General features: G+C 35.6%; 1 protein-coding gene across 1 annotated transcript in view; it reads left to right on the top strand.

Moving 5' to 3' along the window:
- LOC101399964 (phospholipid-transporting ATPase ABCA3-like) overlaps nucleotides 1-22,525 on the top strand; it is a 208,924-nt gene that overhangs the window by 23,546 nt on the left and 162,853 nt on the right. The window contains exons 4-6 of the mRNA XM_087417086.1: nucleotides 8,064-8,191; nucleotides 12,369-12,525; nucleotides 16,782-17,041. Coding sequence (XP_087273212.1) covers nucleotides 8,064-8,191; nucleotides 12,369-12,525; nucleotides 16,782-17,041 — 545 coding nt within the window. The remainder of the gene's footprint in view (nucleotides 1-8,063; nucleotides 8,192-12,368; nucleotides 12,526-16,781; nucleotides 17,042-22,525) is intronic.

The raw sequence follows: 22,525 nt of genomic DNA, 5'->3' as shown, positions 1-22,525 counted from the left end.
ATTATACTGTACATTAGATCTCTACAGCTTATTTACTGCTTGTTACAAATTTCTACCCTTAAACACCATCAATCTTATTCCCCCAGTCCCCATCCCCTGGTAACCACCCTTTTACTTTTTTTTTAATAAGTTTGAATTTTTAGATTCCATATGTAAGTGATATCGTACAGTACTTGTCTTTCTCTGTCTGACTTATTTCTCTTAGCATAATGTGCTCGAGGTCCATCCATGTTGTCGCAAGTGACAGGAGATCCTTCTTTCTCATGGCTGAATAACATTCCACTGTGTATATATACCACATCTTTTCTATCCATTCACCCGTTGATGGACATTTGGGTTGTTTTCATATCTTTGTTGTTGTGAATAATGCTTCAATAAATGTGCAAGTGCATGTATCTTGTTGAAATCCTGTTTTCATTTCCTTTGGGTATATACCCAGAAGTGAAATTGCTGGATTGTATGGTAGATCTATTTTTAATTTTTTGTTTTCCATAGTGCTTGGACTAATTTACATTACCACCAACAATGTATAAGGGCTCCCTTTGCACCCATCCTCGCCAGCACCTGTTGTCTCTTGTCTTCCTTATAATAGCCATTCTAACAGGTGTGAGGTAATATCTCATTGTGGCTTTTATTTGCATTTCCCTGATGATTAGTGATGTTGGGCACCTTCTCATATGCCTGTTGGCCATTTGGATGTCATCTTTGGAAAAATGTTTATTTAGTTCTGCCCATTTTTAAATCATATATTTTTTTGTTATTAAGTTGTGTGAATTATTTATATATTTTGGATATTAGCCCTTTTTTTTTTTTTTTGGCTATTAGCCCTTTATCTGTTATATGGTTTGCAAAAGTTTTCTCCCATTCTGTAGGCTGTCTTTTCGTTTTGTTAATTGTACAATTTTAATAATTGTTAATTGTTAACAATTAATGTCTGGCTGTGCAGAAGCTTTTGTGTTTGATGTAGCTGATTGTTGATTTTTGCTTTTGTTGTTTGTGCTTTTGGCATCACGTTCAAAAAAATTGCGAAGACCATTATCAGTGAGCTTTTTCCCTATATTTCCTTCTAGGAGTTTTATGGTATCAGGTCTTATGTTTAAGTCTTTCATCCATTTCGAGTTAATTTTTGTTAGTGGTGTGAGATAGGAGTCCAATTGCATTGTTCTGCATGTGTTTCTCCAGTTTTCTCAGCACTGTTTGTTGAAGAGACTCTCCTTTCCCCGTTCGGTGTTGTTGACTTCCTTGTCGAATATTAGTCGACTGTATATTCCAGGATTTAATTCTGGGCTTTCTATTCTGTTCCATCAGTCTATGTGTCTATTTTTGTGCCAGTACCATACTGTTTTTATTACTATGGCTTTGTAGTATTGTTTGAAATCAGGAAGTGTGATACCTCTGGCTTTGGTCTTTTTTCTCAAGATTGCTTTGGCTATTCAGAGTCTTTTTGGTTCCACATACATTCTAGGATTGTTTCTCTTCTATTTCTGTGAAGAATGCCTTTGGTATTTTGATGGAGATTGCATTGAATCTGTAGATGGCTTTGGGTAGTACGGCCATTTTAATAATAGTAATTCTTCCAGTCCATGATCTGAGATGTCTTTCTATTTGTTTGTATCTTCTTCAATTTCTTTCAGCAAAGTCTTATAGTTTTTATTGTACAGATCTTTCATTTCCTTGGTTAAATTTATTCCTAAGTATTTTATTGTTTTTGATGCTATTGTGAATGGGATAGTTTTATTTCTCTTTCCGATGCTTCGTCATCAGTGTAAAGGAATGCAACTGATTTCTGTTTGTTAATTTTGTGTCCTGCCACTTTACTGAAATCATTGATTAATTTCAACAGTTTTTTGATTGATTCTTTACCATTTTCTATCTGTAAGACCATATCAGCGAATAGCAACAATTTTACTTCTTCCTTTCTGAATTGGATACTTTTTTTTTCTTTGTCTTGTCTAGTTGCTATAGCTAGGACTTCAAGTACTATATTGAATATGAGGGGTGGGCATCCTTGTCTTCTTCCTGATCTTAGCGGAAACATTTTCAATTTTTCTCCATTAAATATAGTGTCTTCTGTGTATTTGTCATATATGGCCTTTATTATGTTGAGGTATGTTCCTTTTATTCTCAATCTGTTAAGGGTTTTTATCATGAAAGTATGTTGTATTTTGTCAAATGCTTTTTCTGCATCTATTGAGATGATCATGTGATTTTTATCTTTTGTTTTATTGATGTGATGAATTACGTTTATTGATTTGCATATGTTGAACCATCATTGCATCTCAGGGATAAATCCCACTTGGTCATGGTGTATAATCCTTTTAATGTGTTCTTGAATTTGGTTTGCTAATATTTTGTTGAGAATTTTTGCTTCTATTTTCATCAGGGATATTGGTCTATAGTTTTCTTTTCTTGTGGTATCCTTATCTGGTTTTTGGTATCAAGGTAATGCTGGCTTCATAGATGAGTTTGGAAGTGTTACCTCCTTGATATTTTGGAAGAGGAGGATTGGTGTTAATTCTTCTTTAAATGTTTGATAGGAGTCACCAGTGAAGTCATCTGGTCCTGTAGTTTTCTGGGTTGGGGTTTTTTTGATTACTGATTCATTTTCTTGACTCATTCAAGAGATTGGTCTTTTCAGATTTTTTATTTTTTCCTGATTCAGTCTTGTAGGTTGTATATTTATAGAAATGTACCCATTTCTTCTAGGTTATTATTTGCTAACTTGTTGGCATATAATTGCTCATAGTAGTCTCTTATGATTCTTTGTGTTTCTGTAGTATCTGTTGTAATGTCTCCTCTTTCATTTCTAATTTTATTTAGGTCTTCTTTCTTTTTTCTTAGTCTAGCAAAAGATTTGTCAATTTTGCTTATCTTTTCAAGGAACTAGATCTTAGTGTCATTAATCCTTTCTATTGTTTTTCTGTTTTCTGTTTTATTTCTGCTCTGATCTTTATTACTTCCTTCCTTCTGATAACGTTGGGCTTAGTTTGTTCCTCTTTTTCTGGTTCCTTAAGGTGAAAAGTTAGGTTGTTTATTTTAGATTTTTCTAATTTCTTAATGTATGCATTTATTGCTAGAAAATTCCTCTCAGAACTGCTTTTGTTGCATTGCACAAAATTTGATATGTTGTATTTTCATTTTCATTTGTTTCAAGATAATTTTTTATTTCCCTTTTGATTTCTTCTTTGACCCATTGGTTGTTTAGAAGTGTGTTGTTTAGTTTCTACATATTTGTAGATCTACTCACTTTCCTTGTGTTGTTGATTTCTAATTTCATACCATTGTAGTCAGAGAAGTTAGTTGGTATGATTCAATCTTCTTAAATTTGGTAAGATTTGTTTTGCGGCCTGTCATATGATCTATCCTGGAGAATGTTCTGTGTGCACTTGAGAAGAATGTGTATTCTGCTGCGGTTGGACGGAATGTTCTCTGTAAGTCCTAGAATGTTCTGCCTAAGTCCATTTATTCCAAAGTGTGTTTCAATTCCAATGTTTCCTTGTTGATTTTCTGTCTAAATGATGTATCCATTGCTGATAGTGGGGTATTGAATTCCCCTACTATTATTGTATTATTGTCTATTTCTCCCTTAAGATCTGTTAGTGTTTGCTTAATATATTTTGCTGCTTGGTGTTGAGAACATATATATTTATTATTGTTATATCTTCTTGATGTACTGACTGCTTTATCGTTATATAATGACCTTTTTTGTCTCTTGTTACCCTTTTTGGCTTGAAGTCCATTTTGTCTGATACAAATATGGCTACACCTGCTTTCTTTTGGTCTCTATTGGCTTGGAATATCACCTTCCATTCTTTCACTTTGAGCCTATGTGTGTCTTTAGAACTGAAATGAGTCTTCTGTAAGCAGCATATAGTTGAGTCTTGTTTTTTCATCCATCCAGCCACTCTGTGCCTTTTCACTGATGAGTTCAATCCATTCACATTTAGGGGGATTATTGATATATAAGGATTTACTACTGCCATTTTATCTTTTGTCTTCTGGTTATTTTCTCTTTCCATTGTTTCTTTTTCCTTCTGTTTTTGTCTACGTTGTAAGTTGGTGGTTTTCCATGGTTATGTGCTCAGTCTCCCCTGTTTTATGTTTCATGTCTCTGCTCTAGATTTTTGCTTTATGGTTACCATGAGGTTCACATAAAGTCCTTTTTCTGCTGATAGCAAATTATCTTCTTTTGCCTGTAAGGGTTCCATCCTTTTACTCTTTCCATTTTATATTTTTGATATCTCAAATTATCTTTTTTTATGCTCTGATTTGATTAGTAAGTTGTAGTAGTTATAGTTATTTTTAATGCTCTTTTCCTTTAGCCTTTATACTATAATTAATTGTTTAATATACTATTCTACAAAAGAGTTGCAGTTTTCTAATTCTAGTTGTCTATTCATCACTTTAATCAGAATTTTGTGTACTTTCATCTTTTTGTTTCAGCTTGAAGAGCTCCTTTTAACATTTCTTGTAAGGCAAGTCTTGCGACAGTGAACTCCCTCAGCTTTTGTTTGTCTGGGAAAGCCTGTATTTCTCCTTCACATCTGAAGGATAACTTTGCCTGATAGAGTATTCTTGGTGGGCAATTTTTATCTTTCAATACTTTGATTATGTCATTCTACTCTTTCCTGGCCTGTAGAGTTTCTGCTGAGAAATCTGCTGATAGCATAAAGGGGGTTCCTTTGTAAGTTACTTTGTTTTTTGCCCTGGCTGCCTTTCAAATTCTTTTTTTATCACTGACTTTAGACAGTTTTAATATAATGTGTCTCAGAGAAGGTCTTTTCACGTTGAGATAATAAGGTGTTCTGTTGGTTTCCATTGTGTATCCAGTTCCTTCCCCAGGCTTGGGAGGTTCTCAGCTATTATTTCTTTAAATAAGTCCTCTGCTTGCTTCTCCCTCTCTTCTCCTTCTGGTATACCTATTAATCTTATGTTGGCTTGTTTAATGGAGTCTGACAGTTTTTGTAGGGTTTATTCACTTTTAGAAAATCTTAGTTCTCTCTCCTCTTTCACCTGAATGATTTTTAAATTTCTATCTTCAAGCTCATTTATTCTCTGTTCCATCTAATTTGCTCTATTTCCAATGCTTTCTGGTGCATCCTTCATTTTGTTTATTGAGTTCTTCGGCTCCATAGTTTCTTTTTGGTTCTTTTTTCAGAATTTCCATCTCTTTGGTAATGTACTCCTTCTGTTCATTAATTTTATTCTTGAGATCATTGTATTGTCTTTCTGAGTTTTCTTGTAGCTTGATAAATTTCTTCATAACAGCTATTTTGAATTCTTTATCAATTAGATAGCAATTCTGTGTCTTTGGGTTCAGTTGCTGGAGAATTGTCATTTTCTTTTTGTGATACTGTGATTTCTCATAGTGTTTGATGAAAAATGCCTCTGCTGCTGCATTTGAAATAGCAAACGCCTTTATTATTTAGGTAAGCCTTTGTTTACTTTGATTCTAACAGTTCAACACATTGGTAATTAGGAGCTTTCTTTTGTTTTCCAAAATATGGTGCTATAGCACAAGTTTTTGGTTTGTCTTACCAGAGATTACTCGCCACTCAGGTTGGGAGCATGCACACACACAAAAAACCTGTTGGAGAGAAAAAGGTTCCTATGGTTTTCTTTGTCTACCTTCTTCCCTTTCTTTTCCCTCCCCCCAGTCACTGTGGTCTCTCTTTAAAGAGAGCACTGGGTCTCTCCAACTGCAGCACATGTGGCCAGGCAGACTCCCACTCACCTCCTTCACCCTCCATTTTCTCTGCCATATGGTCTTGCTGGCCCACTGCTGGCTCCTGCCATTGCCAGCTCCTGCTGCCACTAGCCTCTACCACCACTTCCCTGGCTCCGCTGCCTCCTCCATAGTCCAATCCACCCACTTTTGGGGGCACAGATGGCTAGGTCTCTCAGTTGTCCTGGTGTGCTGTGTAGTGGCACTTTTGTTTGGTTATGGATGTCTGACTAGTTGTAAATCGAAGGGGAGAAAAAAAAAGGAATGACTCACACTGCTGTGATGCTCACATCACTCCCAGCATTTCTATGAGTTTGAAGCAAAGGGAGTTTATCTTAGCTCAGTCTAGCATGTGTTTGAAACTGGAAGAAAACTCCTGCCTTTGTATCATCAGGTTATAAATATGAAGGAACCAGTTCACTGGACTTTATTAAAAGGCAGATATAGAGAAGACAGCATTAATCACTTAAAATTTTAGCTAAAGGTCATATGTTTTTGCCAATATAGAAAAGGAGAATTTTAATGAATATTTGCATTTAGTGAATAAAAATATTGATATAACTTTACAAAATTTTAACCATTTTCATGAGTGTGCAGTGGAATCATTGTGGTGTTAATTTGCATTTCTCTGATTACTAATCTCATTGAACACATTTTCATATCTTTCTTGGCCTTTTGGAAATCCTTTTTTGTGGTAAGCCTGTTCAGATATTTTGTGCATTTTATAGTGGATTGACTACTTTTTCTTATTGACTTGTAGGAGTTATTTCTATATTTATTTGTTGATTATAGACATTACATATCAGTTCTCCTAGTCTGTGTCTTGCCTTTTCACTCTTAGTGGTATCTTTTTTTTTTTTTTTTGCTGAGGAAGATTAGCCTTGAGCTAACATCTGTGCCTATCTTTCTCCACTTTATATGTGGGTCACTGCCACAGCATGGCTGACAAGTGGTGTAGGTCTTCACCCAGGATCTGAACCTGTGAATCTGGGCCGCTGAAGTGGAGCATGCCAAACTTAACCACTATGCTGTGGGGCCAGCCCCACTGGTATCTTTTGAAGAATAGCAGTTCTTAATTTTAGTAAAGCCCTAATTTATCACTCTTTTCCTTTGTGTTTACAGTTCTTTGTGTTCTGTTTGGAAAACTTTCCCTACCCCAGAATCATGAAGATGTTCTCCTCCATTATCTTTTGGGGGGCTTTTTTGTTTTGTGTTTTACATGCATATCTACAGTCCATCAGGAATCGGTTTTCTTTAATGGTGTGAGGTTTCATTTATTCCCATATATATATTCATTTGACTTTTTACTATTTATGGAAAAGTTCACTCTTTCCCTACTATTCTGTATTATTTTTATCATAAATCAATTGTCCATATATTCATGAAGGTATTTATGAATACATATATATTCATGAATAATACATATTTCTTTATTATTTTCCATTGTTCTCTTTGTATATCCTTGTGTCAGTCTGATGCTATCTTAATTACTATAGTTTTATCATGTTCTGATACCTGTAAAGGAAGCCTTCCCACCTTGTTGCTTACCCATTGTATTTCTATATAAATTTTAGAATCAGCTTGTAAATTTTCATAAAAATTCTGTTTGGATTTTTATTAGAATTGCATTGACTCTATATGTCAATTTTTACAGAAAAGACATCTTTACAGTATGAATTTAACTCCTTGAACATGGTGGATAACTCCATTTAAAAAGTCTTATTTACTTCTCTCAGTGATTATGTTTCCTTATATAGAAGCTATTGAAGACTTTAATATCCTGCTTACATTAGAAATATTTTAATACCTAAGAAAAAACTTTATTCATTTGTTACCTGTATGTGTGTGGTTGTGTGTGTGTGTTTTTGTGAGTGTGTAGTTCCAAATTTGATACAGATTAATTTGTGAATGAGAAAAGTAATTGTAAATGTAAAGTAGCTTTATTCTTACAACTTAAGGTTATTTTGTGAAATATCATACTTTCCACAGAAGTAATTTTGTCACTTTTCATTTCCCTTCAAATTAAAAAAAAAATCATTAGATTTCAAAACACAATTGAAAGTTGTCCTGGTTTGAAATTGAAACCCCCGTCCTGGTTTACCTTAATATATAGTTATAGTAATGTTTAAATATTATTCATAATGTGATACAATTTTATAATACACAAGAATTTTTATGCACCCCAAATATCCATTAGGTCACCTGTAATGTCACTGTTTAAGTAATAGTGTTCTAAAATTTGCAATATTATGATAGGATTATTGTATTCATGGTACAGATAAGAATAATAACGAGACATTTTGCATTTATGTGATGACTTAGATTTTTCTTTCTACAGTTCGAGGCTTTTCCTCAGAAGCAGAATTTGAGAATTACGTTAAGTTTGGAGAGAAGTCTGTTCGTGTGCTGGCTGCTATTGTATTTGATCATGACTTCAAAAACAGCAATGACCCTTTGCCACTTAAGGTGAGAAGATTTTACTAAAGACTTCATAATTATACTTTTAGGTTTTTGGGATTTAATGAGTATAGGTAACATCCCCATTTTATGAATGGGAAAAATTATGACTTGCCCAAGATCATAACTGCTAGTATATAACAGAGCAAGGATTTGAGTGCAGCTCCAACTTATTTTAACACCTGTGCTTTTAACCATTACGTTATAGTAATGAAGAGAAAACTGTATCTGCTACCCTATGGTCTTACAGTCAGAAAATGGAGTAATAAGAACTTTAGTAAGGATATTCACTTTGCCAATTTACCTGGGCAGTCAGATACTTCCAGTCTTGCAAATGGTGGTATAGCTAGGTAAAAAAGATGGGTAGCAATATCTGTTACCTGTTTAAATACCGTCTGGAATTTCAGATAGTGCATATCTATAATATGATATTTAAACTTTTTAATGAGTTAATTTTAAGTGTAAGTGCCATTCTAACTTTGTATGTGTAGTCAAGTTCATAATAAAGCTGTTCTTTTTTTTAACTTGTGAAAGTTAAAAAAACACACACACACACAGACACAAAACCCAACCCATGTCTGGACCTCTTTTTGGCTGAGGCAGCATATTTCCTGGGGCTATAAACTCCAGGAGTTTCTGTACCCTCTTGTTAGGACAGTAAACTTGCTGCTTGTTTGTGCTCTGCTGAATGCCTCCTTTTTTGCACTTTGTGTCATGGTTTAATGTATTGTTTTTATGTATCCAAAGAGGTAATTGCTTTAACTTTTAGAATTCTCTATTCTCACTGTGGTGGCATGAATGGAACCTTCTGTATCCCCACCTATAACTCATTTGGATATCCTTGAAATATTGAAGTTTGATCTTTTAAAAAAAAAGCATATCCATATACATTAGCAGAGATTCCAACATGAAAGACTTCTTTCTTTTGAGTGAATTATGTCATTTCTCTTCTAAATCTCTAGTAACAGCTCTTAGGCTCAGCCAGGTTGCATCAGAATTAGGACATCTGTAGACACTGAGGAAGACTGATAACATACCCCATGGAGGGGAGAAACGGACAGTGTTTTGAACTTGGTAACTTGATGTGTCTCTTTACCAGACGTTATAGACATCTGCTGCCTGGGGTTGAGGAAATGATCAAACTGTAGTATCTATACGTAGAGCCAAATCCTGCATTTAGGATACAAGTGTTTGCCAATGGAAGGAAGGGAAGAGAAAGGAAAATCACTGGCAGACAGTGGATATTCTTTTTTTCTGTCCAGTCTCCTCCTCATTCTTTCCGTATGTGCCTACTTTACGCTAATTACTACCTCAAAAGTATATGCTGTTGCTGATATAGGTTCATTGGTATACATAGAGCCTCTGGCTCAGATATCAAATAACTTTGGTGCAGTTACAAGCTTCATTTCTGTTGTCAATTCACTGTGTCCAGCATTTGGAATGGATTCCTGACAAATTTTTTCCCAAGTTATTTGCCCAGGTACCTGTTCTCTTTTTCCACCATTAACCAAACAAAATTCCTTATCTGTTTTCTGACTTAATGGACAGTCTAAACCTACTCAACCCACCGCTCCTCTTCTGTAGCTTAGCTGATTTTCCTTGGCAAGACTTATCTATCCACATAGGCACAGTCGTCCCTTGGTATCCATGGGAGATTGATTCCAGGATCCCCGTGGATACCAACATCCATGGATGCTCAAGTTCCTTAAAAAAAATGGTGTAGTATTTGCATATAACTTATGCACAACCTCCCGTATACTTTAAATCATATCTGGATTACTTATAATACCTAATACAATGTAAATGCTATGTAAATATTTGTTATACTGCATTGTTTAGGGAATAATGACAAGAAAAAGAGTCTGTACATGTTCAGTCGGCGCAACCATCATGGGCCTTTTGATCCCAGTTAGTTGCAATCTACAGATGCAGAACCCACGGACACAGAGGGCCGGCTGTGCCACAGTGATCTATTAAGAACACAGAAAAGATCAAGTCACTGTGCTGCATAAAAGACTTCAGGGGTTCTCCATTGACTACAGAAGGTTCTTTGCATGGGATACAAGGCTATCAGCAAGCTGTCTTCTGCACCTCTCCAGCCTCACTTTGAATTCTTTCTTTGAAATTTATGCTGTAGCAATACAGACATACCTCATTTTATTGTGATATTGTGTGTTTTACAAGACCCTCCACCAGCGAAAAGATCATGACTTGCTGAGGGCTCAGATTATGGTTAGCATTTTTTAGCAATAAAGTATTTTTTAATTATGAACATTGTTTTTTTAGATGTAATGCTATTGCACACTTGGTAGACTACAGTATAGTGTAAACATAACTTTTATATGCACTGGAAAACCAAAAAACTCTTGTGACTCTATTTGTGATATTTGATTTATTGCAGTCGTCTAGAACTGAACCCGAAATATCTCTGAGGTATGCCTGTATTGAACCAGTCATAGTTCTTTGCATGTACGGTCATATGTCACTTAACTATGGGGCTGTGTTCTGAGAAATGCGTCATTAGGTGATTTTGTTGCTGTGCAAATGTCATAGAATGTACTTACACAAACCTGGATGGTATAGCCTACTACACACCTAGGCTATATGGTACTAATCTTGTGGGACCATTGTCATATATGTGGTCCGTCGTTAACTGAAATGCCATTATACAGTACATGACTGTACTGTGTTATCTCTTGCTTCTCTGCCTTTGATCATGTTATCCTTTCTCCTTTTGATGCTCTCCCTGTCCCTCTTTTTCTTGAGTAACTCTTATTAATTCTGTAAAACTCTTGCTGTGACTACCTATACAAAGTCTCTCCTCTCTTCTTTGCTCCCTTAACACCTTGTGAGTTCCTTGAGGTCAAGGATTGTGTATTAGTAACATTTAAGCATGCTGTAGCTACTCAAAACTTTGTTTTTAAATTACTGAATCATGTGAATGTTTACCTAGACTTAGTGCACTTGCCTGCTCCTTCTCATCTTACTGATTTCTCTGCTCTGCTTCTATTGACCTGTGGCAACTGTCATCTCTTGTCTTGTTAAGCTACTCAGGCCTACCATAACTTACTCTAGAGTTTACTCAGCTCTCTGGATATATCATTATCTTTTCATTTAATACTTAAAATATTCAACATTCCACATTTAAATTTTATCACCCCTATTCTTGCTGTATCTGGGTTTTTTCCTTATGTGTCCTTCACTTTTTTTTTATTGAGGTCACATTGGTTTATAACATTATATAAATTTCAGGTGTACATCATTATATTTCAACTACTCTGTAGACTGCATTGTGTTCACCACCAAAAGTCTAGTTGCCATCTGTCACCATACACATGTGCCCCTTTACCTCCCTCCCTCCCCTCAGCTTCTTCCCCTCTGGTAACCACCAATCTGTTCTTTGTATCTATGTGTTTGTTTATTTATCTTCCACATAGGAGTGAAGTCATATGGTAATTGTCTTTCTCTGTCTGACTTATTTCACTTAGCGTAAGACCTTCAAGTTCCATCCCTGTTGTCAAAAATGGCAAGATTTCATCTTTTTTTAAGGCTGAGTAGTATTCTGTTGTATATATATACCATATCTTTATCCATTCATCTGTTGCTGGGCACTTAGGTTGCTTCCAAGTCTTGGCTATTGTGAATAATGCTGCAGTGAACATAAGGGTGCATATAGCTTTTTGAATTAGTGCTTTCATGTTCTTCAGATAAATGCCCAGAGTGGCATAACTGGATCATACGTCATTTACTTTTTGAAGAGGGAGATAATTTTACTCTACCATAATTGGCTAACATAATGGGAAAGAAAATTAATAGAACTTTTTGATGTTTCTCTCAGTAGGCAGGATAGTTGTGGGAGTAGAAAAATACATTCATAATGATCAAGGTACCACTGTTGTGCCTTTGAAGCTCAGAGGCAAAATGCCATGACAGTGAAAGAGGACGGATATAAGTTTAGTCGATTTCAAACTGTGATTGTTTGACTGTGATTCCAACACATGAGGCTCACTACTTGTGTCTTGTGCCAGTGATACTGTCATTTCTCATCATTTAAGATCCTGACTTGCTCACTCTGCCCTCAAAACACAATTTTTAACTTTGTATTTTATTTTCCTTTCACTGCTAACATTTGCTTTTTAGTGTTCATTGGTTTAAAATGTTGTTTGTTTTCTATTGTTCATTCTAGGTAAAATATCATCTGCGTTTTAGTGGTTTCAGTAGTCAGAGTTCTTCAGATAAGTCAGATAACGAAGAAAGACATAGATGGGATACAGCTCTTCTCTTTCCAACAACACCTCATGAAAGACCCAGGAACGAGGGTAAAAGAGATGGTGGAGATCCCGGTGAGAAATCCTTAAGCATACTTATATTATTAATTTGGTTACAAGCTGGCAGTCATATCAACATGTGTGACTTATTTTTGTTTCAACATGTGAGAAAGTTGTTTATTCATTAATCATGGCAGTAAATTTTTTAAATTTAGTTTTTATTGTAGAAATAAGCGTATAGAAAACTTTATACCTTTGAAAAATGTCTTTATATTACCTTAGATCATTTCCTGAACTTTACCAGTGTATATCCATGCATTTGTATAGGCTTAGTTGGTAAATGTTGGCTCTACTGACTTAATAGTCACATCTCTATATGTTAACATTGTCTGTATACTTATGGTTCTAAATTATTCTTTTGAATTGATAAATGATTTTAAATTATGCAATGGTGATTTTTAAATTCTTTTTTTAACTGTATAGATTACCTTGAAGGAAAAAAAACAATAAGGGCTTTGAATTAACTAGTAATCCTGAGAATTTATCTTTAGGAAATCATTCAACAGAAGACAAATGCTATATGCAATTTACCATTACCAATAAAAATTGGAAATAATAAAAATAGTCTATAAGAACTGCATGGTTAAGAATATGATGATATATCAGTTTGACAGACTATTGTGTAGTGATTAAAGATAATCATTATCAGGCCTGATAAATGTAAAACTATGTATGTAGAATTATGGCTATAGAAAATATATATGGATCTGTACAAAGATTGGGTTGCCGTCTGAAAATGAAAATAGTTAAATTAGAGTGGTGGAATTGTGTGGTGTTTTGTCATTTTATCAAAAACGTTTTGAACATTTTACCATCTGGCCTCTTTTAAAATTAGTGTGCTGCATCCTAAATGTAGTTTATGAGAATAAGTTAATTGAAAATAGTATTATCTTTATGGAAAAAGAGTGGTTTAAAACCAAAAAGAAGAGTTGGTCACATAAAAATACTTGAATGGAATTTATTCCTGGAGGGAGATTTTTCTTTGAAAAGACCATGTCCTATAAAACAAGAAAGAAGATAATTATGCAAATTCCAACTATCGAATGACACTGTGTAGCAAATTAATATTAAAAAATTTGGTATGAAGAGACACTCTCTTTGGTAAGTGGCTTTATAGTGTAGTGACTGGGAGTCAGGTGACTTGATATTTTTTCCTCAGACTATGTTAATTATTAACTTTATGATCTTAAACCCTCTTAGTCAAGTTTCTTCACCTGAAAAATGAATGTTTGGACTAGGTCACCCGTTAGGTCCCTTTCAACACTAAAATTCTATGATATTAATTATTAGGACTTTGGCCAATTAAATCAGCTGAGATAGGTGGTGGGAGAGAAGATCAGAATTAGTTCAGTGAAGTTTAAAAGTGAGATTCTTTTTTATTGTAGTAAGAACACTTAACATGAGATCTTAATTTTTTAAGTGCACGATACAGTATTGTTAACGATAGGCACATTGTTTTGCAACAGAGCTCTAGAACTTTTTAATCTTGCAAAACTGAAACTCTATATCCATTAAACCACTGATTTTTCCCTCCCTTCATCCCCTGGAAACCACCATTCTACTTTCTGTTTCTATGAATATGACTACTTTAGATACCTAATTTAAGTGGAATCATGCATTTTTTGTCTTTTTGTGCATAATGTCTTCAAGATTGATCCATATTGTAGCGTATAACAGGATTTCCTACTTTTTTTTAAGGCTGAATAATATTCCACTGTATCTATATACCACATTTTGTTTATCCATTCATCCATCGAAGGACATTTAGGTTGCTTTCACCTCTTGGCTATTGTGAATTATGCTGCAATGAACATAGGAGTGCAAATATATCTCTTTTAGATTCTATTTTCAGTTCTTTTGGATATATACCAAGAAGTGGGATTGCTGGATCATATGGTAATTATTTTTAATATTTTGAGAAACCTCCACACTGTTCTCCATTGCATGTGTACCATTTTATAGTCCCACCAACAGTGCACAAGGATTCCAGTTTCTTTACATCCTCACAAACACTTGTTATTTTCTGTTTTTTTGGTGGTGGCCATTCTAACAGGTGTGAGGTGATATCTCATTGTGGGTTTGATATCCATTTCCCTGATGATTAGTGAAGTTGAGCATTCTTTCATGTGCTTTTTGGCCATTGGTATATTTTCTTTGGAGAAATGTATGTTCAAGACTTATGCTTTTTTTTTTTTTTTGTGAGGAAGATCAGCCCTGAGCCAGCATCCATGCCAATCCTTCTCTTTTTGCTGAGGAAGACTGGCCCTGGGCTAACATCTGTGCCCATCTTCCTCTGCTTTATATGGGGCGCAAACACAGCATGGCCTGACAAGTGGTGCGTCGCTGCGCGCCCTGGATCCGAACCCGGGCCGCCAGCAGCGGAGCGTGTGCTCTTAACGGCTATGTCACGGGGCCGGCCCCCAACCTTTGCCTATTTTTAAATAGGGTTATTTTTGTTCTTGTTGTTGAATTATAGGAGTTCTTTATATATTCTGGATATTAATCTCTGGATATTAACCTTTATCAGAGTTATAAGGTTTGTGACTATTTTCATTCCACAGGTTGCCTTTTCACTATGTTGATTATTTCTTTTGCTATGCAGAAGTTTTTAAGTTTGATGCAGTCACATTTGTCCATTTTTGCTTTTGTCACCTGTACCTTTGGTGTCATATACAAGAAATGGTTGCTGAATCCAATGTCATGAGGCTTTTGCCCTGTGTTTACTTCTAAGAGTTTTATAGTTTCAAGACTAATGTTTAGGTCTTTAATCTCTTTTGCTTTAATTTTTGTATATAGTGTAAGGTAAGGATCCAACTTCATTTTTTTTTTTTTGGTGAGGAAGATCGGCCCTGAGCTAACATCTGTTGCCAATCCTCCTCTTTTTGCTGAGGAAGATTAGCCCTGAGCTAACATCTGTGCCTATCTTCCTCTATTTTGTATATGGGATGCCACCACAGCATGGCTTGATGAGTGGTGCATTGGTAGGCACCCGGGATCCGAACCTATGAATCCTGGGCTGCCGAAGTGGAGCGTGTGAACTTAAACCACTATGCCACTGGGCCAGCCCAACCAACTTCATTCTTTTGCATGTGGATCTCCAGTTTATCCAGCACCATTTGTTTTGAAGAGATTATCCTTTCCTCCAGCACCTTTGTCAAAGATCATTTGACCATATACGTAAGAATTTATTTCTGGGCTCTGTATTCTGTTCCATTGGTCTCTATGTCTGTCTTTATGCTGGTACCATATTCTTTTGATTACTGTAACTTTGTAATATATTTTGAAATCAGGAAGTGTGAGGCCTCCAGCTCACAAGACCAAGTGTCCTTCTTACTCAAGATTATTTTGGCTATTCAGGGCCCTTTGCAATTCCATTGCAAAGGATTGCAATGGATTGCAAAGGATAAAATGGATTTTAGAATGGTTCTTTTCTTTTCTTTCTTTTTTTTTTTTGTGAGAAAGATCGGCCCTGAGCTAACATCTGCCAATCCTCCTCTTTTTGCTGAGGAAGACTGGCCCTGGGCTAACATCCATGCCCATCTTCCTCCACTTTATATGGGACACTGCCACAGCATGGCTTGAGAAGCGGTGCGTCGGTGTGCGCCCGGGATCCAAACTGGCGAACCCTGGGCCACCGCAGCGGAGCGCGCGCACTTAACAGCTTGCGCCACCGGGCCGGCCCCAGGATGTTTTTTTCTATTTCTGCAAAACATGCCATTGGAATTTTGATAGAGATTGCATTGAATCTGTAGATCATTTTGGATAGTATGGATATTTGAACAATATTAAGTCTTTCAATCCAGGAACACAGAGTGTCTTTCCATTTATTTGTGACATCTTTAATTTCTTTCAGCAATGTTTTGTAGTTTTCAGTATGCAAGTCTTTTACCCCCTTGGTTAAGTTTATTTTGTATTTTATTCTTTTTGATGCTTTTGTAAATGGGATTGCATTACTTCTTATTTTGAGCTTCATTTCTCTTCCTATGTCCATTGTATAGAAGTATGTCTGATATTTTCTTGAATTCTCATTTATTTTGGCTGATAAAATTACATAGAGCAACTGTACCATTTTTATGCAGTATCTTAGTTTTGGGAAGATAGTAATACAATTCTGTGTTGTTCATTATCTGTTTGTATCCCAAATCACAATAGGTTTTGTGAAATTGTTTTGTTCTCTGAGTTATAAGCTTTGAATTACCTGAATTGCCTTCCTTGTTTGCCTGGCTGTTTCTGAGTATACTAAATGTGACAATCTTTGTTTTCTCATTTAGGGTACATCAAAGAAGGATTCCTGGCTGTGCAGCATGCCTTAGATAAGGCCATCATGGTGCACCACAACGGCAGAGCTGTAGAAGAGCTGTTTGAGAATGTCATCATTTTTGTTAGGAGATTTCCAAACCCTGCTTATTATCATGATACATTTATGTGGACTTTTATAGCTATCTTCCCTTTGGTAGTTTTACTTATATTTTCTCCAACTGAACTAACCCTCCTCAGGACCATTGTTATGGAAAAAGAAAACAAATTAAAGGTAACTTGACTTTCTTTGTAGCATTTTGGACCTGTGGAACAGATTTGTGCGCAGGATTGGACTATTTCTATATATTTTTCACTGGTGAATGGTTATATTTCAGTAGCAATGTACACATATAGACTGGGTCGAGTGTGCACTATGTCATTTGTCAATTTTCTGATGTTTTGCTTTTATCTAAATTCTTTATTTGGCTTGTAATTTTGTCCACTAAATGGCTATTTGACAAGAATGTTATGGGAAGAGGCCATATATTAAATGCTCTGAAACTAATTTGGCATAAAATGGGCAACAAAGAAATAATCATATGAGCTCTTGGATTAGATGAATTTAAGATACACTTCAATTCTAAGATTTGGGATGATTTTCAGTAGTAAGTCAAATCAAGACCATATTATGAAGAACATTGACTCTAAAGTCAGAGAGAAAGCCGTTGATTCATTAGTCTATCCATTATGTCATTCAATATTTACTTATTAATTACCTACTTTGTTTTAAGGACTTTGATAGATCTGAAGTTTAAATCCTGGCTCCACCAATTATTCACTCTGTGATCATAGCCTGTTTCCTCAGATGTAAGTTGGAGATAATAATACCTAATTTCTAGGATTATCAAGTGGATTAAATGAGATGTTATTCAGAAAAGTATCTAGGTCAGTCTCTGACCTGTAGTAAGCACTCAACAAATGGTAGTTAGAGAAGACAGAATTTCTACTCACAAATTGTTAAAGGTTTAGTTGAGGAGATATTAGTAAACTGGGTTTACTTCTATATTATGGTAAGTACCTAGGTAGGGGCGTGGAAAAAGTTATTCTTTTTTTTTTTGCTTCAGAAAGATTAGCCCTGAGCTAACATCTATGCCAATCTTCCTCTATTTTGCACGTGGGTCGCTGCCACAGCATGGCTGATGAGTGGCGAAGGTCTGCGCCTGAGATCTGAATCTGTGAATCCAGGCTGCCGAAGCAGAGCATGTGGAACTTTAACCACTCGACCATGGGGCTGGCCCCAGAAAAAGTTATTCCTGCAGTACTGAGGGCTTGCTGCTTGGTCTGAGCAATGAAGGACAGTAGGAGTTCACTGGGTGGATAGCACTGGGAGATGGGCTTTGAAACTATGTAGTATTCCTATCAGTGTTGCCTTCACAAAAATGACTTGGGAAGGGAATATGGAGGATGTGTTAGATTAGGTGTTGGCAGTGGTGTTGGCTCTCTACTTTCTCTGTCCCCTGTGGCAGGCTTTGTGTGGGAAGCACAAGATTGTAAATATTTTAGGCTTGTGGGCCACATGTGTCTCTATCACATATCCTTTTCTGTTTTGTTTTTTTGTTAAATCGTTTAGAAATGTAAATCCATTCTTAGCTCACAGGATATGCAAAGGTAGTCTGTGGGCTGGATTTGGCCCACAGGCCATACTTTGCTGACAAACTTTGACTGAAAGAGAGGAACCAATTATGAGATAATTATAATAGACCAGGAGAAAAGCAGGGAGGGCCTCAGCTAAGGTGGTTCAGTATATAAGAATAGAGAGGGAAGAGTTTAAGAAATATTTGGAAAGTAAAAATCAGAAATGGATATGTACATAATTAACTTCAAATTCTGGAATTTTGCACTTCTCTCAACGACTTTCTTTTCCACATATCAGGTAACAGGTTCTTAAGGTATTTTGAGGGCTACTTATCAAATTATATTGGGGTAAGGAAATATGCTTTGTTTCTTGAAGGGACAGTGATGCTTGGGTTTAGTGAATATGGGATAGAGAGAAAAATCAGTCTTCTTCTGAGCAAGGGATTGCCTCTCCTCCCAGGTTTCTTGGTTGTGCTAATGAAATTATCATCTCCCAAATCACCCAAGCTTGAAACCTCAGTCTTATTGGTATAGTATAATATATATACTATTTAAGAGTGCTGCCATTTCCTGCCTCTGTAACTTTTGGGTAAGTTTCTTAACTTCTCTGTGTCTTATCTGTAAAATGGAGATAAAAATACTCCTATCACATAGGGTTGTTGTGATGATTGAAGAGATACTATTTGTTAGTGCATAGGAAATATTACGTAGCTATCAATGTCAGTTCTCTCTCTACTTTCTCTGTCCCCTGTGTGCAGCATATGTGAACTAGTGTAAATTCTGCTTCTTACTCTCCATTTGTAGACATGTTTTCTAGTTCCAGCTCTTATTAACTTTTCACCATCTAGCTATTTCAGATATCTAGAAGATATATCTAGCTATATCTTCTCATTGGTTTCCCTAACCACTGTCTCTTCTTAGTCTTCACATTAAACCCTTTTCCCTCTAACCCAAAATGGTTCATTTTGTACCATTCTTTCTTTGTTTTCTCTGACTAGCATGTCTTTTCTCTCTTTTCTAACTGATGAGTGATGGCTTTGAAATCTCTTTTCAACTTCCAACTGCAATTTACTAGTTTTTTCTTTGTGTCTCCAGGTCGTGTCACACAAACTTCAATCAGGTAGTTGAAATTATTTATTATTTCCTTTTTCATTTTTAAATTTCTAATTGAAATATAAAATACGTACATATAAAATACATATACCTATGTGTCCACATCCTTGAATTATCAAACTTAAACACACCCATATAACTACTATGCCATTCAAGAAATAGAATGTTGCCAAAAATCCAGAAATCCCTCTCATCTGTTCCAAATCACTATACCTTCCCTCTTCCCCAAAGATAATCACTTTTTAACTTCTAAAACCCTAGATAAGTGTTACCTGGTTTTAAACTTTATTTAAATAGAATCATACAATTCTTATCCTTTTGTGTCTGTGAGAATCAGTCGTGTTCTTCTGTGTAGCTATAATTGGGCCATTTTCATTGCTGTGTAGTATTTCATTTTATGAATATATCACAATTTGTCACTCTACTGTTGATGGACATTTGGTTGTTCAAGTATTGGGCTATTACAATATGCTACTGTGAATATTTTGTGCACGTTTTTCTGTTGGGTATTTACCTAGGATTGAGATTGATGGAGTATACAATATACATATTTTCTACCTTGTTAAATGAGGCCAAACGTTTTTCCAGTGTTTGTGCCAATTTATTCTCCTATCAGTAATGTATAAGAGTTGCTCTTGCTTTGTAAGTATGCCAACACTTAGGGGTAATAGTCTTTTTTAATTTTAACCATTCTGGAAGGCATATAGTGGTATCTCATTGTGGTTTTAATTTGATTTTCCTTGTTAATTAATGATGATGAGTACCTTTTCATATGCTTATTGGCCACACGGATATCCTTTTTTGTGAAATGTCTGTTCAAAAGTCTTTTCCCAGTTTTTTTATTGGGTTGTGCATCTTTTTTCATTAATGTGCAAGCATTCTTTACATATTTTGGATACGAGCCCTTTTTGTGATGTATTTATTGCAAATATTTTCTCTCAATCTGTAGCTTGCCTCAGTGGTGTCTTTGGATTTATATAAGTTCTTAATTTTAATGTAATGAAGTCTTTTCCCTTATGATTAGTGCTTTCTGTGTCCAGCCTATGCTGGCTGAGTTTCCGTCCACCTCCTTCCCTATTGTTCTTTAGACTTTCTTCTTTTCTAACCTTTGCATTTCAGCCTCTAAATTTATCTCTAATCATAACTTTAGTTGCAAACGACAAGTTCAAATATAGTATTTTGTTTATCATACAGTTCAAAATAATTTCTAATTTTCATTGTGAATTTTTTCTTCGATCCATAGGATAATTAGAAAAGCATTTAAACATTTTCAAACGTATCAGGAGCTGGTATTTGATTTCAGTCTTTTGAAATTTTGATGAGACTTGCTTTATGGGCTAGAATATAGCCAATTTTAACAAATGTTCTCCATACACATGTGCAATGAAAAACAATATATACTGTGTATTCAGTGGGTGCAATTTTCTGTATGTGTTACATCAACTTTGTTAGTCATATCTTTAACATGTTTTATCTGTCAGTTGTATCAGTTATTGTGAGAAGTGTGTTAAAAATCTCCCATGAGGCCCGCCGTGTGGCATAATGGTTAGGTTTGGCATGCTCCACTTCAGTGGCCTGGGTTCGCAGGCTCGGATCCCAGGTATGGACCTACACCACATGTCAAGCCATGCTGTGGCAGTGACCCACATACAAAGTAGAGGAAGATTGGCATGGATGTTAGCTCAGGGCCAATCTTCCTCAAGCGAAAAAAGAGGAAGATTGGCAATAGATGTTAGCTCAGAGCGAATCTTTCTCATCAAAAAAAAAAAAAGGAAAAACTCCCTCTATGATTATTGATTATTGAGTTGTCTAGTTTTTCCTTTTAGTGGTCAATTTTAGCTTTATGTATGTTGGTGCTATGTTTAGTAGACCCAGTTTATGGTATTTGCTTATTCTCACCTGTTCTGCAGGAGTTGGCTGATTTGTCAGTGGAGAGCTTGCCTATCATTGCCATCACCTTGTCTTGTAACATTGCAGGTTGTTTTAAACTCCTTTCTGGGTAAGGACCAGGGTTTGGAATGGCATCCATTAAACCTGCTTTGAGAGCTAGTTTTCTTTCCTCTTCTGGACTCAAAGAAAAAGCTGTGGCATTGGGGTGAGGGATCTTTCATCCACGGTGGCTTCACAGAACCATCAGGTCACCCAGCTCAGAAGAGCAGGGAAGTTGTCACCCAGCCTAGTGAACTTTGACTATGGAGTATAGTAAAAAGTTGGCAGATAAATCCCTTTCTCTGTCTCCCTCCAATGGACTGTCTTAAGGCCTGATGCTTCCATTTGGCCTACATGAATGAAAACATCTGAATGCATTTCTTTTTATGAACCTGTGGCCAGCTTGGTAATATCTTACCTTGAATTTGTTTTTCTTCCTTCACATCCTATTTTCTCTCATTCTTGCTATCCTGTGAATACACTTCCAAATAAAGTCTTAGCATGTAAGCTTTGCTTAGACTGTATTTTTTGGGCATCACAGGCTAAGCTACTTTTTATTAGGTGCATATAAATGTAGAATGGTTATCTCTTCCTAATGGATTAAAGTTTTTATCGTTATGAAATTAACTCATATCATTATGAAATGTCCACTTTTATCTGCAGCAGTACTTCTGCCTTAACGTCTACTTTGATATTAATATAGCTTTACTGGCTTTCTTTTGGTTAGTGTCTCATTCTTTTATTTATAATATTTATCTTCATATTTGAATATGTCTCTTGTAAGTAATTAAAATACATGCTCTAATGATCGTAAGCCTACTCAGTCATTTACAGGTAATGTAATTAAACATATTTGTGTTTAAATTTATCGTCTTTTTGTTTTCTATTTGTGCCATTTTAGTTTGTTACTTTTTCTTGCCTTCTTTTGGATTTTCTCATTTGGATTTTATTATTTAATTAGCTTGGTGGTTATGCATTCTTTCATTAGTTTTTTCATGTAAACTTAGAGATTCTAATATGCTTTCCTGAATCATCAAAATTTAGCAATCCAGCATCAAAGTGCACCAAAAAGCAAATTAAAAACTACATAAAGAGAAGG

The sequence above is a fragment of the Ceratotherium simum genome, chromosome 26, assembly GCF_057802395.1.
Source record: "Ceratotherium simum simum isolate JZ-2026a chromosome 26, ASM5780239v1, whole genome shotgun sequence".
NCBI classification, from domain to species: Eukaryota; Metazoa; Chordata; class Mammalia; order Perissodactyla; family Rhinocerotidae; genus Ceratotherium; species Ceratotherium simum.
The sequence above is the reverse complement of the archived record's forward strand: the minus strand, read 5'-3'. Positions and strand labels throughout refer to the sequence as shown.